We start from the raw sequence: 18,909 nt of genomic DNA, 5'->3' as shown, positions 1-18,909 counted from the left end.
TGAAATGTTTCATGTATATTTTAAAATAAATGTAAATATATGTGATCATTTTAATACACATAGAAATACATGAATAAATAAATTGATAGGTAATATTTGAAATGTTTCAATTATTTGTTAAATACAGAATTTTATTTTTAATTTAGAATAAGAAGTTGATATGTGATAACTGAAATAAAACGGAAAGTCCAGCTATTAAAAATACTTGAAAATACTTGAAAGTTGTATTTACCATTAGTTAAAAGTATTTGTAAGTATTTATTTAATTTAATTATCCCATAGACCTTTGGTAGCAAGCACCAAACTTTTCGAGGAAGTAAGTCACGGTTCAGTATATATAATCTTGCCAGCAAATAAGTATTTATATATGGGACATTTTCAATAAAACTTAAAAATTGAATAAATATACAATAATCTAGACCATACAAAACAGTACAACATACAATAAATAAATCAATATCTATATTTATTTTTAAATAAAATTCTTATTATATAATTATTTAAATATTGTATTCATATAATAAATACATATTTAATTAAATAAATATTTAAAAACTTCAATAAAATAAGTGTTCATTCTGTGAAAACCAAAGGGTATTTTTTTAGATATTTACTTTATTTTATTTTTCATGGTCCCAACACAGGATTATGGAATAAATAAATAAATAAATCCATATTTTTCACACTTAATAAATTAAAGTTTTAAGTTATGAGGTTGAAATATAATTATTTAACAAATTATATGTTTATTGGATTGTTTACCTGTTTAACTATTTAACAGATTATTGTAATATTAATATGAATATAGAATTCTTTTATGCATTATTTTTCGTACTATTTTTATTTAAATATTTACATTTGAAAATATTTGTTTGGAAATGATTTAGGACTACAAATAAAGATACATATACATATAAACACATTTTAACTAATCATGCTTTTTATCATATATCGAATGCATCGTGTACTCGTACTCGTCGTCTTCCGCTTCATCCGGGACCGGGTCGCAGGGGCAGCAGACTCAGCAGAGACGCCCAGACGTCCCTCTCCCCAGACACCTCCTCCAGCTCCTCCGGGGGGGATCCCAAGGCGTTCCCAGGCCAGCCGAGAGACATAGTCCCTCCAGCGTGTTCTGGGTCGTCCCCTGGGCCTCCTCCCGGAGGGAAGTGCCTGAAACACCTCCCGAGGAAGGCGTCCAGGAGGCATCCGGTATAGATGCCGAGCCACCTTAACTGGTTCCTCTCGATGTGGAGGATCAGCGGCTCTACTCCGAGCCCCTCCCAGATGGCCGAGCTCCTCACTCCATCTTTAAGGAAGTCCTTGGCCACCCTAGGGAGGAAGCTCATTTCAGCCGCTTGTATCCGGGATCTCGTTCTTTCGGTTCATGGCCATAGGTGAGGGTAGGAACGTAGACCGACCGGTAAATCAAGAGCTTCACTTTTCGACTCAGCTCTCTCTTCATCACAACGGACCGGCTAAATTACATTCGTCATTTTCATTTTTCATTATTTAAATATGTATTTAATAAGTTGTTAAAACATTCTTTTAGTTCATGTATATATTTTAAAGTTTACTAAAATGATCAAATATGTAAATTTTTATAAAGAAATGGTGGTACCTTTGGCCCTTGATAATAATAATAATAATAATAATAATGAACCTGCAGTGACTGAATGTGGACAAACCCTTGAGATGATTTCAATTCAATTCAATTCAAAGATACTTTATTGATCCCTGAGGGGAAATTAGAATTCCAGTACAACCCATCCAAACATACAGGTCCTTCTCAAAATATTAGCATATTGTGATAAAGTTCATTATTTTCCATAATGTCATGATGAAAATTTAACATTCATATATTTTAGATTCATTGCACACTAACTGAAATATTTCAGGTCTTTTATTGTCTTAATACGGATGATTTTGGCATACAGCTCATGAAAACCCAAAATACCTATCTCACAAAATTAGCATATCATTAAAAGGGTCTCTAAACGAGCTATGAACCTCATCATCTGAATCAACGAGTTAACTCTAAACACCTGCAAAAGATTCCTGAGGCCTTTAAAACTCCCAGCCTGGTTCATCACTCAAAACCCCAATCATGGGTAAGACTGCCGACCTGACTGCTTTCCAGAAGGCCACTATTGACAACCTCAAGCAAGAGGGTAAGACACAGAAAGAAATTTCTGAACGAATAGGCTGTTCCCAGAGTGCTGTATCAAGGCACCTCAGTGGGAAGTCTGTGGGAAGGAAAAAGTGTGGCAGAAAATGCTGCACAACGAGAAGAGGTGACCGGACCCTGAGGAAGATTGTGGAGAAGGGCCGATTCCAGACCTTGGGGGACCTGCGGAAGCAGTGGACTGAGTCTGGAGTAGAAACATCCAGAGCCACCGTGCACAGGCGTGTGCAGGAAATGGGCTACAGGTGCCGCATTCCCCAGGTCAAGCCACTTTTGAACCAGAAACAGCGGCAGAAGCGCCTGACCTGGGCTACAGAGAAGCAGCACTGGACGGTTGCTCAGTGGTCCAAAGTACTTTTTTCGGATGAAAGCAAATTCTGCATGTCATTCGGAAATCAAGGTGCCAGAGTCTGGAGGAAGACTGGGGAGAAGGAAATGCCAAAATGCCAGAAGTCCAGTGTCAAGTACCCACAGTCAGTGATGGTCTGGGGTGCCGTGTCAGCTGCTGGTGTTGGTCCACTGTGTTTTATCAAGGGCAGGGTCAATGCAGCTAGCTATCAGGAGATTTTGGAGCACTTCATGCTTCCATCTGCTGAAAAGCTTTATGGAGATGAAGATTTCATTTTACAGCATGACCTGGCACCTGCTCACGGTGCCAAAACCACTGGTAAATGGTTTACTGACCATGGTATCACTGTGCTCAATTGGCCTGCCAACTCTCCTGACCTGAACCCCATAGAGAATCTGTGGGATATTGTGAAGAGAACGTTGAGAGACTCAAGACCCAACACTCTGGATGAGCTAAAGGCCGCTATCGAAGCATCCTGGGCCTCCATAAGACCTCAGCAGTGCCACAGGCTGATTGCCTCCATGCCACGCCGCATTGAAGCAGTCATTTCTGCAAAAGGATTCCCGACCAAGTATTGAGTGCATAACTGTACATGATTATTTGAAGGTTGACGTTTTTTGTATTAAAAACACTTTTCTTTTATTGGTCGGATGAAATATGCTAATTTTGTGAGATAGGAATTTTGGGTTTTCATGAGCTGTATGCCAAAATCATCCGTATTAAGACAATAAAAGACCTGAAATATTTCAGTTAGTGTGCAATGAATCTAAAATATATGAATGTTAAATTTTCATCATGACATTATGGAAAATAATGAACTTTATCACAATATGCTAATATTTTGAGAAGGACCTGTACATCATGACACAAGACAAAGGGGGGACGGGTCACCGAGGCTTTGCTGCCCACTCACAGGCGCTGCCCTTGTTAGATGAGAAAAGAGACCACATTAGGTAAGTAGAGGGAAAAAAATCATATTTCACACTTTATCCTTAGCAGGATACAGTTTAAGATTGCAAAAAACCTCAGCACAAAGAAGCAACAAGTTGACAAAACAACATCATGCCGGGAACGGTGAAGGTGGTTTGGATGCTCCAGCAGCTTCCTGGTTCTTCCTGTTTTTTGCTCTCTAGCAGCAGAGAAAATGCCTGGTTTTGTTAAGTTTACGGAATATCTGTCCACATCAGCTTTTTTCATGTTTTGGTGACTTGGTGGTGGCAGATATGAGGACTTCCTGCTGTTAAAAGCTTTGGAGTTGAATCATTGTATCATGTTACATATTGATCGGTGGCATTAAAGCAACCAAGCCTACTCCACCCTTATACTTAAGTAATGCATCCATAATAACTTGCTCTTCTCTTTAGTGAAAGAACATACATGTAGTATTTACAGTTTTTTTAAAGTGTATTTAAGTGGTATTACTGATATGGGAGTGACATATGATGACTGATGGGCTGTTAAAAACATCTTCAGGCTGCAGTGATGGAGGGTCTTTGTGCAGGTTCTGGTTGGGAATAAAATTTAGAGCCCTTGTAGTTTAGTTAGGATAAGGTGTTTTTATTTATGATTTTTGCACGTAATAGTATGGAAACATAATGCAGGTTCAATATTCCTATATAATCTAAATCCTCACTAACAAAATCAGTTACCCACTCAGAAAAACGGTTTAAAACAACAGACCAGTAAAGGGGATGAAAATGGTCAATGTGTGAGAAGAACACAGGACGGCGTAAGTGGTGACATCATTAGGCAGGCGCCAGCGCACCTGACAGTCAGTGTGAGCTACTTGGTAGAATCTGACACTGATGTTTACATGGGTCCAGTTTCTTTCTTTCTTTCTTTCTTTCTTTCTTTCTTGTCTGTTTATAAAAATTGGGATTTTTTCCCATTCATATTTAATATTTTAACACATTTACTCATATTTATATCTATTCCATTGAGAGTTGAACAATTTAACAATTTATTTGTATTTTACTCGTATGTTTAATCTGTTTTATTAATATACATTTTTCATTATATCATGTTGATAATATAATAAAAACAATTGTATTGTATTGCATAATATTATGTATTGAGTTGTCTATTTATGTTTTTTTATATTTTAATAATATTTTTACTCATGTGCTATATTTTACTGTACTTATAGTTGTGTTTTACAATTGATATATATATAACTATTGATATTATTATTATAAATTATATAGCATCATTTGGTTTATTTATTTTGTTTATTATTATATTAAATAAAATACATTGTTCATTAATCATTAATGTATTAATTATATTTTATTGCATACATTTACTTATATGTTTTTTACTTACTTGTGCCCTGCTTATATGTGGAATTTTCCATTTGTACCAATTTAACTTATAATTAATAAAATATATATGGATAAAATAAATGATACAATTTTTATATAATTATAACACCTTTAGGTTCCCCAGAACTAGCTGGAGAATGTTGCTGGGGAGAGGGATGTCTGGGTTGCCTTCCCAGACCTGTTGCCTCTGCAACCTAATCTCAGATAAGTGGAAGACAATGGATGGATGAATAGATATATTTTAGGTTAAATTATATTGCATAATTTTATTTATTTATACACTAATACAAAAGTATTTGTCTACTTTTACATGTACAAGAACTTTGATGACAACCTAATCTTAATCTACAAGGTCCAATTTGTTGATGGACCCCAACATTGCCAGCAATAGCAACTTTAACTACTCTGTAAACATCTTCCACAAGGTTTAGCAGTGTGTTCATAGTTAGATGAGAAAACCAGAATTGCAGCCTCTGTTCTAATTCATCCCAAAGATGTTCAAGAAGGTCGAGTTCAGGCCTCTGTGCAGGCCAGTCAGGTTTCTCCACCCCAAACTTCATACACCTGCAGCCACAGAAGTGATTGTAACGCTGGAATTTATTGATTTTGTGGTGTGACCCAATACTTTTGGCATATAGTGTATAATTACATAAGTTCTATAAGTTCTACCGATTTTTCTTCCTGCATGTTTTTCATCACAAAAAGGTAAACTGAAAACCTGAAATTAAACATGCATAAAGTGTTTATTTTGCATGCAAATCCAAGTGTTGCTTTTATCTTGAGAAGCAAACTTTTATTCAGAAGGAGACTCCTGTCATTGGGAAAGTTGTCAGTTCAATTCTAGATTCCTCCTGCCACAGGTCAATATATTCTTGAGCAAGGCACTAACCCCAGGGTTGCCCACTGAGCTGCTTCTATGATTGTTTGTGAGGTTAGATGAATGGGAATCTAGTGTAAAAGTGCTTTGAGTTGTTGGTATAAAAGCACTGTTTAGGTCTTTTACCTTTGTTTTAGTAGTTTTAATAGTTACCTTCTGTGTGTGTGTGTGTGTGTGTGCAGATATCAGCTCCGACTAAAAAGAAAGACTGATATGTGTTAAATGAGCATGTTAATCAGGACGCCCTGCTTTTACTTTTCTTTAAAGTTGAATGCCGTAGCTACAAATAGAAACAGCATTCAACTTAATATTCAATGCTGTTTCTTTCTGTTGCTACACCAGCCCTCCTATGTTCATCCTCATACCCCAAAAACGATTTCTTCTGATTTCTAGATTTTAACAATGCAAGGATCTCTAAGCAAAGGCTGCACAATATATCATCACGACAATATCAGTGTGTGCCTGATTAATATTGCACAAGGCCGTTTGGTATGCAATATTTGTGGGTTATAATAAATAAACACTTTGCATGTCAATAAGATGTTCAGCTTGTTGCAGCAGATTGTGTTCAAGTGGCTAAAGCTCGAAGAGAGATTTGAAAGCAATAATTTATTGATCAAAATCAGATTTATTTGAAATTTATTCAAATTTCTCCTAAAAACGAATCCAATCATCTTCTAACTCTACTGAAGGCTCATTCTTTCCATGACTCCAGTAGTTTTCAGTTTCTTCTGGCAGTTTTCAGTCAACAGCAGCCACTCTAGGAGAAAAACTCTTTAAGTTCTTCTTTGTTTCAATAAAATTCACAGTTTTTGGAGCTCAGAGAGTAAAAAGAGCCTGGAGTTAAGATGGCTGCTGGGCGTTTCTTCCTGGGACTGTTTGCGGTCTCTCCCCCTCTCCATCCTAATCCATGAAGGCAATTGATGGCATTAGTGCTGCTCGCCTGTCAATGGAGCAGGGCGAGGCTCTGCGCATGCTCGGTGCGGACCTTTCATGGGGAAGAGGCTGTGCAGGCTGCGCCTCCTTTCTGCTGTTGTCTGATTCCGTGTAGGGAAGGAAAGGATCTCGGCGCGCCGGCGGAGAGCAGGGAGGCTGTCAGGGTCCGGGTTAGAAGTTCAGAGGCAGTTTGGATATTTTCGGTTCGGGGTCTTCTGAAGGTTACAGCTCCGTTGTTCTCCCCTTTAAGAGCCGGCTTCAGGCTGCAGACTAATCCGCACTCCACCGTTCGAAGGCGCAGCGCAAAAGAACTCAAGCACCGGTGAAGATGTCTGGATACCAGGGCAAGAAGAACATCCCCCGGATCACAGTGAGTGCCCAGCTGTGTGAATGCAGGCAGAGCTCTTGGAGGGTGAATCCGGCGGGTGGTTTTCGGGTTTGACTGGTGTGGGCCTGCGGGCGTGGACGCAGGATGCCACCGGGGTGGGTTTGGTCCCTGCGCGGCTGCTCTCCGACGCAAATCTGAGCTTCAGGAGTTTGTCTCTTTAAAGCGTTTTTTATTCACGCCTTTTAAAATCAGGACATCTGTCTCACACATCAGCAAAGCACCCATATAGCAGATGTGACTGCAAATGCCCTGGTTTCTGCAGCATCTTTGCGACAAGTGCGCACATATCTGCATAAATCTGAGCCATTACTCGTTTGAGTTTAGATTCTCTTTCTGTGCACCAGTCTTTGTCTCTTGTGGCATGCATGCCAGTGGAGATTTCACGCCGGTGGTCTTTGTTAGGCGGGTGTCCCTGCACACCAACTGGTGGGAGCAAATGCGTCCCCTCTTCAAAGTCTCCCCTTTTTATTTATTTATTAGGACAGCCATCTTCACTCCTGATCTATGTTTAGAAGGCATTAACTGTGCCACTGTGGGAGCAGATTATTTCCCTGAATTCATTGCAAAGCTGCAGGGATGATGGTGCTGGTTTCAATGGAGAGTGTAGAAGAGGGAGGGGAGGCAGGGCAGGGAAAGGAAGGGAGGGGACTGAGGGTCCTATTTCCTTCCATGTTTCTCTTTCAGCTGTGCATTGAGGGGAGGATGCATGTAGGCAGAGCAGGAAGGAGGTCACTGCCTATACAACATTAAATTGGAATTCAGACGGCGCAAAAAGTGCAACATCAGGACCCTTGTACTCTTTTAGAGGACATTAAAGGTTTAAATGGGTCATTTATTTCACTGCCTGATTCAAGTTGTCTGCAAAGATATCAAGAAAAATGCACAGATTGAAGTTTTGTTGGTCGGTTCAGATATTTGTTAAGCTTTAAACTAGAGATGCACAGAGAACCTCCGCTGGTGACCGGAATAGGATGGTTTTCACTCTGACTAAACAGATAACAAAGAAAAATGCACCGATTGCCATGTAGTTGTAATTCTGATTTTTTTTGTTCAAGCTTGAAAGTAGAGATGCACATAGAAGTCGGATGGCAACTAGAATTGTACAGATTTTAGATTAAATAAACTGACAACCAAGACATCAAAAGAAATGCACTGATTGGATTGTTTAGGCCAATTAAAAGTTTTCTTAAAGCTTTGAACTGCGATAAGGAAATATGCCGGTGACCAGAAATGGTTAATTTTACACCTGACCGGGCCTGATTGGTCATCAACTGGTCAGAAAATATAATTTCTTTAAAATTCATATCAGTGAGTGCAACACATCTAAGTTGTTGTTGTGTTTGATTTGCCTTAGACGTTGAAGCTCGGATCTGGGGATGACAACATATCCGAGTTAAGTGTGTTCCGGTTCCAAGATGGAAAAACAAATGGGCTTTGCTCATTGTTGCAGCACTGTTAAGCTGCTCACACTGTTACCTATCTTCACATACACACTGGCCTTTTAAAAACACGTTGCGCGTCTAAACATGAGTAAATTATGGGGATACTTTGGAACATTAAGTCTCGTTTTACATCTTTCTTTACAAGCTCTTGTTCTGAATAGTGTGTGTCTGTTGGGATCAAGGTTGCATAATTCACTGCGTGATTGCATCGGGATGGGGTAGCAGTTTTTACTGAGAGAAGAGAAACTGGAAAAATTGATGTGTTCAGGTTAGAGGTGCAAACAAATCAGTCATCAGAAACTGGCCTCAAAATCCCTGAATGATGCATCTCGAGTTTGAAGACCCAATACCAATTCTATAGATTTAGATTGCTCAAATCCTGTTTCTCTTTAATATTTTCTGTGTTTATTTTGGGTCATGGGCTACCATTGAGGAGGGAAACCCGGACCTCCCCCACGTCAGTTTGTTCTGGAAGATCTCAACATGTTCTCAGGCCAGAGGAAACGCATAGTTCCTCCCGTGAGTTCTGGGTCTGCCCCAGGATCTCCTCCCAAACCTCCAAAGGGAGTGATCCAGGAGGCATGTTGATCAGATACCTGAACAACCTCAGGTTCGATGCGGAGGAGAAGCAGCTCTACAGGATGAGGGAGCTTCTCACCTAATCTGTAAGACGGAGCCCAGCTACTTGGGTTGTAACAGCAGCCAGCTCCGGAGATTTTTAAAGAATATATATAGATATCTTTATATATATATTTACATTTGTTTTGTTTTTTTATCCCTGTTTTATTATAAAGCAGTCATAATCCCAAAAAAGCCCTGAATATGCTCCTCTGACAGATCGGATTATTTCCTGCATCACTGCAGATGTGACCTCAACCCATCCTGCCTTCACTCACGAAAAAGATACTTAAGGTTAAGACTGACCCCGACCTGGACGGAGCATTGCCCAGTCAAAGTTTTACCCAAAATTCAGCAAGGGTTAGTGCTGTGAAAAAGTATTTGCCCCCTTGCAGATGTCCTCATTTGTTTCTTTTTTTGTCTAGATTATCCCAAGATTTTAATATCAGACAAAGATAACCTAAATAAATACAGTCTTTATAAATACTTAGTCTTTCACTGTGAATTAATTTTGGTCCACTCTTCTTTACAGAATTGTGTTAATTCAGCCACATTAGAGGGCTATAAAACAGCCTGTTAAAGTCACCACATCGTAATCAGATTTGAGTCCAAACTTTGACTACGCCACTCCAAACTGGTTCCATCTTTTAAAACAAGTCTTCCAGGTCTACCACCAGGTTTGACTGTCAGATGTAACAAGAAACACACCTTGTAAAAAGGTCCAGTTTTGTCTCATCCATCCTCTAAGTATTTTCTTAAAACTCTTCAGGATCATCAAGATGTTTTTTAGAAGATGTGAGAAGGGCCTTTGTGGTCTTTTGGGTCAGGAGTAGTTTTGGCCTGTGGTGCTTTAGATGTTGTTCAGGCTTCGTTTGTGGTCTCCTGGATGAGTTGTTGATGCTGTCTTGGAGTAATTTTGGTAGGTCACCACTCTTCCAGGTGTTTCTCTGTGTAATGGTTTTCACTGTGGTTTGCTGGAGTCCTGTGACTTTATAAACCTTTGTTTCTCATCCCATCTTGAATTTTTTTAGATAGAAGCATGACGTGTTTTTTTTTTTTTTTTTTTAGATCTTTCAGCCTGCTTCATGTTGTCAGACAGGTACTATGCATTTACCTGACTTCTTGATTCTGCAAGTCTGGATGTAGCTACTGAAATTGAACTCAGCTTTCCAAAAAATGATTTACCAAGAGGTATTATTATTTTTTCACACATGGCCAGGTAGGTTTGAACAGTTCTTTTCCCCTAATTAATAATATCATTACTTGAACACAACATTTAGTTTTTTATTCATTTGATATTTTATTTATATGATATTTGTTTGATCTGAGAAACTTAGGTGTTGCAAAAACAAAATAAACCTGTTAAGAGGCAAATACTTTTTCAGTGTTGTAGATATTTGACACTTGTTTTTGATGTACACTCTGTAGCTCAGTACGTGTTTCTGAGAGCAATCAGAATTATAGACTTCCTTCTTTTTCTGAAGTGCTTCAAGAGCAGCTGCTTGGTGGAGAGATCAGAGGATTATGGGGCTCTTGTAGTTGGACGTAAATGGATAGACGTTCTTATTCTTGAGCAGCGCCTGAAAGAAAAAGTGGGTCAGAGACCAAGCTGATGTCTCCAGAAGTTGGATTTAAACACATTTTCTCTTAGCTTCTCATCAGAGGTGTGTCTTTATGTCATCTTGTGTTAGTGTCGTTCGTTCTTTGCCTTTAGGTGACAATCCTCTCTTTACAATTTCTTCTCTGAGCTCGAGAAACAGATCAGCCTATTAAACCAAACAGACGCTGCAGAGGAAATGAATGTTAAATTGATTAAAACCTAAACAGGAAAAGCCGAGGCAGAGACAAAAGACGTCAATGTTTGACCGACCTTTTTGCTTTTAATTAATCAGTTTGAGTTAAATATTAAGCTGAATGAATCTGAATGGTAAGTTCTTGTTCCCATTTCAGTCACTCTGGGTGCCGAGCTGATCAGCCAGACGGAGACATGTCAGCTGCACAGGCAGGGCTCTTCTTCAGGCTGCTTTAATTAAATATGAATGAACATCTGCAGGTTCACCACCTGGAACTGAAGCTTCCAGATTTATACATCTAAGCTGCTGGGATAATCTCTGGCCATGTCCTCACAAAAAGAGAGTTTGTCTCTGTGTTTATCGTTTGTAAAAGAAGGGATGGGTGATAAAGATATTCACAAATTGTATAAGCCTTTGGCAAAGCATCTGTCACTGCATACAGTTAGAGCTCTACAAACACTAATACTATACTTAAGCAGTGCAATCTTACCACTAAATAGCACACAATAGTAGTATTATTTTCATACTTTCATATATGTTGATATTTTCTGATGACTTAATGGAACAAAGAGTGGGAAAAAAAATTTCAAACAGCAAAACATATGAAAACCTAAAAATATAGATATATTACCATTCTGTTTAATTTACTTTTGTCATCTATTTATTTTCTCTTTTAACCTTAGAATGAACCCAGCTTTTTGCTTTTTGATCCTGATTAACACTTCTATACACCCAAACGGTTGTCATTCAGAGAGCTATCTAAAGAAGGTTGGATACTGATTGCACATAATCTCTCCACAGGAGCACATTTCATAGAGTAAACTTTGAATATCTGATTAAATAACTGGGAAAAATAATCTAATACTGCCAAAAAGAAATTTAGCAATGAGAAAAAAGTAAAACGGCAGTTGTTTTGTTTATTTTACGTAAAAACTTGGAAATAGTAAAAAAAAAATGTCCTATCTCATTCTATGAAATTGTATCATTTCATCTATTTATTTGCTTTTTAACTTCAGCAACAACCCAGCTTATTGTGGATTTTTTCACTGTATGTTACAACATTTCTGCAAACAGAGCTCCTTTTGAGAATCACCTAAAAGAGGTAAGATACTGACTGCAAATTATTTTTCAATGGGAACCCATTTCAGAAAACATCACTAAAAATATTTGATTAAAAATGCAGGAAAAACATTAATTTAATCCGATGTAATTTATTTGTTGTTTTTAACAGAAACCTGATACCATTCTAGTTTGATCACTTCTTCTATGAATCTGACTTTGACTTTAAAATAAAACCATTTGTGCCCCACGCAAAAACATTTTAGACTGATTTGAATTCATTATGATGAGAGTCATAAATTGTAATAATGCTGAAAACCAGAGCACAACACCCTGACATGCTGTCGGCTCACATGTCTCACAGTTAACGCCCTGCTGGCCCAATCAGCCACTCGCTGACCGACTCTGCTTGACTTTTTAGGAACATTTCAGCGTCAGTCTGAGCCGTTTCATTTATAAAAATCAGAGACAAACTCTGCTGTAATCATTCTCTAAACAGAGAGATACAGAGATACAGTTGGATCCCCGATGCCTCACAGCACCTCCAGCACAGAAAGAGGTCAACGATGAGTCTTCTTAGACGGGAGAAGAGAATTTTAATAAAGACTTTGTGTCAAAGACAGTTTGGATGAATTAAAAACAAGTTTTCATAGTAAAATAAATATTCTGTGGTTACAGAAATTTCTTTATTGTGTTTTGTGTTGCAAAAGGAGAAATATAAGGAACCAATGAGGGACTCCACTGGTTTTTAACTATAACATTTTGTATTTCAATAGTTAAAGAATAAGAAGTTGCACTCGCATTAAGTGGGATCAGTACCTTAAGGATTTCAAAGATCACTGGTTGCACTGTTGCCTTGCAGCAAGAAGGTCCTGGGTTCGACTCCCGGCCGGGGGTCTTTCTGCATGGAGTTTGCATGTTCTCTCCATGCATGCATGGGTTCTCACCGGGCGCTCTGGCTTCCTCCCACAGTCCAAACATGACTGTTAGGTTAACTGGTCTCTCTAACTGCCCTTAGGTGTGAATGAGTGTGTGCTTGGTTGTTTGTCCTGTATGTCTCTGTGTTGCCCTGCGATGGACTGGCGACCTGTCCAGGGTGTACCCCGCCTCCCACCCATAGACTGCTGGAGATAGGCACCAGCTCCCCTGTGACCCACTATGGAATAAGCGGTATAAAAGATGAATGAATGAATGAATTAAAACTTTCCAATGATGAAGGAGCTACTTGTGGATAATGTTACATAATTTACAAAAATGAGAGAAGAAGCAAAAAAATGAATGAATGTATACATTTATGATGTACATTTTTAAGATTATTAAAATCAATATGTTTTTAAAACCTTGCAGCAACCCTGTTCTTCTCAATGCCAGACAGAAACAACTTAAGATTCAAGTTTTTATCCCTCAGCTGAAAGTTTAGGGTTTTCTATCCTTAAAGGGGAAGAAATTACCTTTAATAAGTTTGTTTTGTCCTGGATGTTTTATCCTGTTCAACTGAGGTAATATTTCCATCCTAAAGCTGTCATGCTTCATGATTTAAACCAAATTTCAGCCCAGTTTCTGTTGTTTTTTGCTGCCAGGTTCTACATTTTTATTTTACTGCTTTGAAGGATAGTCAGGATGGAAAAACTGTTTTTGCTGCCGCTGCCTGAACATGAATTCAGGTTGTTTTGGTAGCACTGTGGTTTTTTATTTTGCTTTATCCAAAAGGACACACGTAATTCATCTGGCAGCTTTCTCTACCTGACTTCCTAAATGTTTCCCAGGATATTTTCCCCTTTGGAAACACAACACAAAATGTTGCTAGGTTACGCCTAACTCTGACAGACTTTTTACTCTGCATCCTAATTTAGAAGCGTCAGTTCCCCTCCATGTTGTGGCTTTAGTTTATTTATGGCATGATTATACAATTTGTAAGTTATCCTGTATATTATGTTGACAAAAATGGCTGCAAAACTATCTGCAAACATGCATCTTGAGATGTGAAAGCTGCTGAAGGAGCTAATGTTCATTGCCTCTGTGGTGCATTTTAGCATCTTTTCCATCATTGTTGTGGTTTTACAGGCTGCAGCTGTTAAACCAAGGCGTCACTTTACTGCAGCTGTTCTCATTACAAAACAACTGTATACTAAATGTCCAGCACCAAGATGAAGACAAGCTCAGTTTTTATTAGATTTCTGAGCCATCAAACATTCATCCTACAGGGGTTCTAATCAGTGTCTTACGTTCTTGACTTTTATAAAAGGTAATCAGAAATGTTACAAAATATATATTCATATCTTCCTTTTGCTGCAGTTACAGCTCTAAGCCTCTTGGGGTTCGTCTCTACCGGCTTCACGGCTCTAAAAAATTTAATGTTTGCCCATTCTTTAAAAATTTGCCCAAGCTCAGTCGGATTGGATGAAGAGCGTCTCAATTGCCTGTTTAAGCTCGATCAGTTTTTCTTCCACAATTTTCCTGTGTGTAGCTCCATCCATCGTCCCATTAACTCTAACCAACTTCCCTGTCTCTTTTGAAAATAAGCATCCCCACAACATGATGCTGCCACCACCATGTAAAAGTTTAATTTTGGTATATTCCAACCAGTACTTTCTACTACAAAAGAACCTCTTAAATACTTTTGCAAGGAGTTGGAAACAATCTGCTTCTTTGCAGTTTTGACGAATTACAAATTATTTCTACTCATTACAATAAAATTTTATTTATGTAGTGGGACCTACGGTATCGTGAGTGTGAGGATGATAACCCAGCAGGGTTGTGACGGTGAACCCACTGAGCTTTGTCCATATCCTGTTTGCTCGATTCCCATGCAGGAAAAGGTCACTGGCATGCCTGGCTCAGGTCCAGAACATTCACGCTCTCCCTTCGACCTCCATGACCTCCAAAACAATCAGATAACTTCACACTACAGTGCTGAACCTAAAGCATTTGATCAATGAGGACAAAAAGCTGCAGCTAAAAACAACTTCTGCATTCCTGTAGAGGATCAAACATAAGCAAATGTCTTTAAAAATAAACCATAATGAATGTCCGACTCAGGAGCTGCAGCCTCCCTGCAAACTCATCTGACTAATGGGATAATGATAGCCATGATGTAATGGCACATTTCAAAGCAGTTGTTGGAAGGAACATGTGCCACCTGTGGGCTAAAGTGAGGCTCAGAGCCGTATGGCCCCAAAAATCCAAGATTACCTCAGGATGTTTTTAAATTAGTCCCATCACTGCTGGTCCACACCTTCCCACAGACAACTGGGAAGTTGTCCTTTTTTTCAGTGATGACCTGTAAACCAGAATCATCTAAATGAACAGGAGTAAACTCTGTGTGTAAACTATCTAGAGTCCTGTGAAGAAATGAGGATAACCCAATGAATATTCAGAATTTTATCAAGAAATATTCCCATATTGATGTCTAATCTCCCATCTGTTCACTCTCTATACCCATCTGTCTATACAGGGTTACGAGGGATGTCTGATCGCATTCGACCCAAAACTTTCCATTTCTTAATTCTTGGTCCTTGCTGGATTTACTGGTATGTTTTGACATGTTGCAGGTCAGCTTTAGCTTTAATGTTTTTACAGGTGGTCTAACATTATCTTCAAGCACCTACTGATACATGGTAGAAATCATGGTGAGTTGTCCAGGTCCTGCAGTAGCAAACCATGATACTTCCACCATTCGTCATGGTTGGTTTGAGTTCTTTTCCAGGAATGTTGTTTTTGGTTTAAACCAAACTTGTTCTCTGTTCTGGTGTCTGTTTAAAGAACATTATTCCACAAGCCCTAGTCCTTGTCTATGTTCTCTCTGGCAAACATCAGTCTGGCCTTCATGTTTTTCTTTGAGACCAAAGGTTTCCTCTTGCATTCAACCCATTAAAGTTAAACATATAGCCTCTTTCCTACAGACATGCACTTTCATATGAACAGTAGCTTTAGCAGATCTAGTGATGAGACTTTAAGGTTTTAGGGGACTTCTTTTACCATCTTACAGTGTGCTTTCAGAGTGAAGTTTCTCTGCTTGCCATTAATGGGGCTACATGTCCTCCACTTCAGGCAATTTCCCCTACAGTGAAATGCTTGATTTCAGATTCTTTGGAGACCTTTTTAAATCACTTACCAGACTCAAAAGCTTCTTTCTGAAGGGCTGAGACAGTTGTTTCAATCTCACCATGGTGTTCACTCTCACTGCAACAGCCAGGAGCACCAAACTAAATGTCTCAGCTATAAACAGGGCAAACCTTCAAAATGTAAAGTAATCATGCTCTCATCATGGTTACCTGATTTGATACACCTGTGTGTGATTTTAGCTACAGATGTGGGGTGTCCTTGTTTATTCCTCGCCAGAATTTGAATTTTGTAACATTTTACATGCCAGGAAAGACATTTTAAAATGTTGTTTCTAATCGTTCTAATTGTTGGTCGATTCTAAAGTAGATTCACAACCTTCAGAACTGTCGAAATTTTATTATCCAAACCTAAAAAAAAACAAGCTTGCAGAACTATTCAATTAGCAGAACCTGAGTGGATATTTTGGCTGTGTTTGGTGTTGGAGGTGCTGAGTGGGGGTCTGTGGTGCAGCAGTTGTGCTTGGAGCCAGAGCTGCTGCTCAGCTAGAACAGAGAAGCCTTTGTTAGTCGGGGACGCCTGAGTCCTTGTGACCAGACCTGCCACTCCCTTTTTGGAGAGGGGGCCAGGGGCCCCCGGGAAGACTGGAGAGAGAGACAGAAAGGGGGACACTGGTGGAAATGGTGGATCCCCCTCCACCTCCTTCTCTTCCTCTCCTCTTGCACAGAGAAAAGTGGTACAACAGAAGACATGGATGACTGCTTTTTCATTGGTGTGTTCTCGTGTCTTTCATTGCTGCACATCGAGTGCGTGCAGAGGATGGATGGGTGTGTCCAGAGGTGGGCTGCTTTTTTATTGTTCTGTAATTTTCAAGCAGAGGAGAACTGGCCATCATTAAGAGGAAGATAATCTCCTTAGGCAAAAAGAACTGGGAGATCTTCAGGGATCTTAAATGCTTTCCTGGCAATTAAGCTCCTTTCAGATTTTTAGCGTTTTATCTCTTGAAAATATGTCTTTTATAGGAAATAAATGGCTGTCAGTAATAGAAATGATTGGAATTAAGTTGTTTTATACTGTCTTAAGATGTAGGATGTGAGAAATCCTTAACATACACAGATCTCTAATTAGATTATGAAATTATTCTTTACAGTTTTGACTTAAATTTCTATTCACACTCTGACTAGAGTGAGGCATTTTAACTAAAATGACCTTTAACCCCAAAATTCCTAGGATTATGTTACGTTTCCCAAAGTGTTAAAAGTGTTAGGTCTATTAAACCAGATACTCTGCGTCAAACGAAATGTAGTGTGGTAGTCAAACCGAACATATTATCACAGGTTTAATTCCCAGACAACATGATATTTTTACAGAACTTAAATGTTCAAGGTTATTGGTTACTTTCTCAAATATACAGGCTTTTCATTTAATGTGGATCCTTTCCAGAATCTAAACAAAATTTTCCTTTCCACTGTCATCACATGCTTGCTAAGCACAAGTAACTGCTCCAGTGTTATTGATTTAATGCAATCAGACTTTATTTCCTAGATAGATATTTTTTTGCCATATTGGCATAATAAACTCAACTTAACTGCATTATATTACAAACAGGGTTGAACGTGATTGTGTCTATATGATTGGATCGGTTTGATTATACATTTCTGTGTATAAACTGGATCTGTTTGCCTTCTAAAGGGTCCTGAGATGACATTCATTGTGAATTGGCACTATGTAAATAAAATAAAATTATACTGTATCACCTGTACATTTTAGAAAGTAACCTGTAAATTACATGACAGTACTCTGTTAGTCCTAGGAGAGCAACCTGTAAGTTGGGGGAAGTACTCGTTGCATAATGATTTACTCCCAGTTATCCCATTTATGGGTATCTATAAAATACTGGAAACCAAAGCAGCAACAGATTCCCGAAGCCCTACTTCCTGTTCCACATGAGATCGTTGATGTGTCCTGTAGCATTTAATGATCTCTGTTTTTCTTTCCAGAGTGATCGTCTCCTGATCAAAGGAGGGAAGATTGTGAATGATGATCAGTCCTTCTGTGCTGACATCTACATGGAGGATGGGGTCATTAAGTGAGTTTCCAGGGTCTTCTATAAGCCTCTGCTAGTTTATTATATGATCTCCTGGCTGTTATAGATGCAAAAATAAAAGAGTTACAGGAGGTTGAATCCTTGGTATTTCAATATAGATGATTCTTTCCTTCCTCAGACAAATCGGAGAAAACCTCATCGTTCCTGGAGGGGTGAAAACCATCGACGCCCACGGTCGCATGCTGATGCCAGGTGGGATCGACGTGCACACGCGTTTCCAGATGCCCGACCGGGGCATGACGTCGGCTGATGATTTTTACCAGGGCACCAAGGCGGCGCTGGCGGGTGGCACCACAATGATCAGTGAGTCATTCACCTGAAAGGTCAAGATTCTTCATTGTATTAATGGCTTTTAATCAAAGTATCCTAATGAGAACAGGAAGGAGGACATGGTCATTTGCAACAATATGAAAAAATAAGGTAAATATCAGTAATTAAATTTGAAAATGCAGAAATATTGAAAGTGGCTGTTGGGTTTTGCCATTTCTTAGAAGTTGTCAACATTTCAGCATCAAACTATTGGCATTTGTAGTTCTATCCCAGTTTTTTGTCATATTTCTCATGATTTAACCATCAAAACACTGAAATATTGACTGAAATGCAACAGCAAAGTTAAGTCTACTGTAATTATTATCTTATTTTAACCCTATGTTTCATTCTTGATACTAGTTTTCAGCGAACACTACCTCATGATCAAATTTAGTACTTTTCTCAAATACTGACATCCTGAATATACTGTGGTAAATGCTGTTGAATATAACTTTTTGCTTGAGAA

At 38.8% G+C, this 18,909-nt stretch overlaps 1 protein-coding gene across 2 annotated transcripts in view; it reads left to right on the top strand.

Moving 5' to 3' along the window:
* dpysl2b (dihydropyrimidinase like 2b) overlaps positions 1-18,909 on the top strand; it is a 39,472-nt gene that overhangs the window by 2,012 nt on the left and 18,551 nt on the right. The window contains exons 1-3 of one of the 2 annotated variants that reach the window (XM_047372621.1): positions 6,473-7,035; positions 18,028-18,116; positions 18,253-18,437. In XM_047372621.1, coding sequence (XP_047228577.1) covers positions 6,994-7,035; positions 18,028-18,116; positions 18,253-18,437 — 316 coding nt within the window. In that variant the 5' untranslated portion in view covers positions 6,473-6,993. Of the gene's footprint in view, positions 1-6,472; positions 7,036-18,027; positions 18,117-18,252; positions 18,438-18,909 lie in introns of those variants that run through there. The other variant, XM_047372620.1, reaches the window with a different exon arrangement.

Source organism: Girardinichthys multiradiatus, chromosome 8, assembly GCF_021462225.1.
Source record: "Girardinichthys multiradiatus isolate DD_20200921_A chromosome 8, DD_fGirMul_XY1, whole genome shotgun sequence".
Taxonomy (NCBI): Eukaryota; Metazoa; Chordata; class Actinopteri; order Cyprinodontiformes; family Goodeidae; genus Girardinichthys; species Girardinichthys multiradiatus.
Note: the sequence above shows the minus strand (reverse complement) of the source record. Positions and strands in the feature narration are given on the sequence as shown.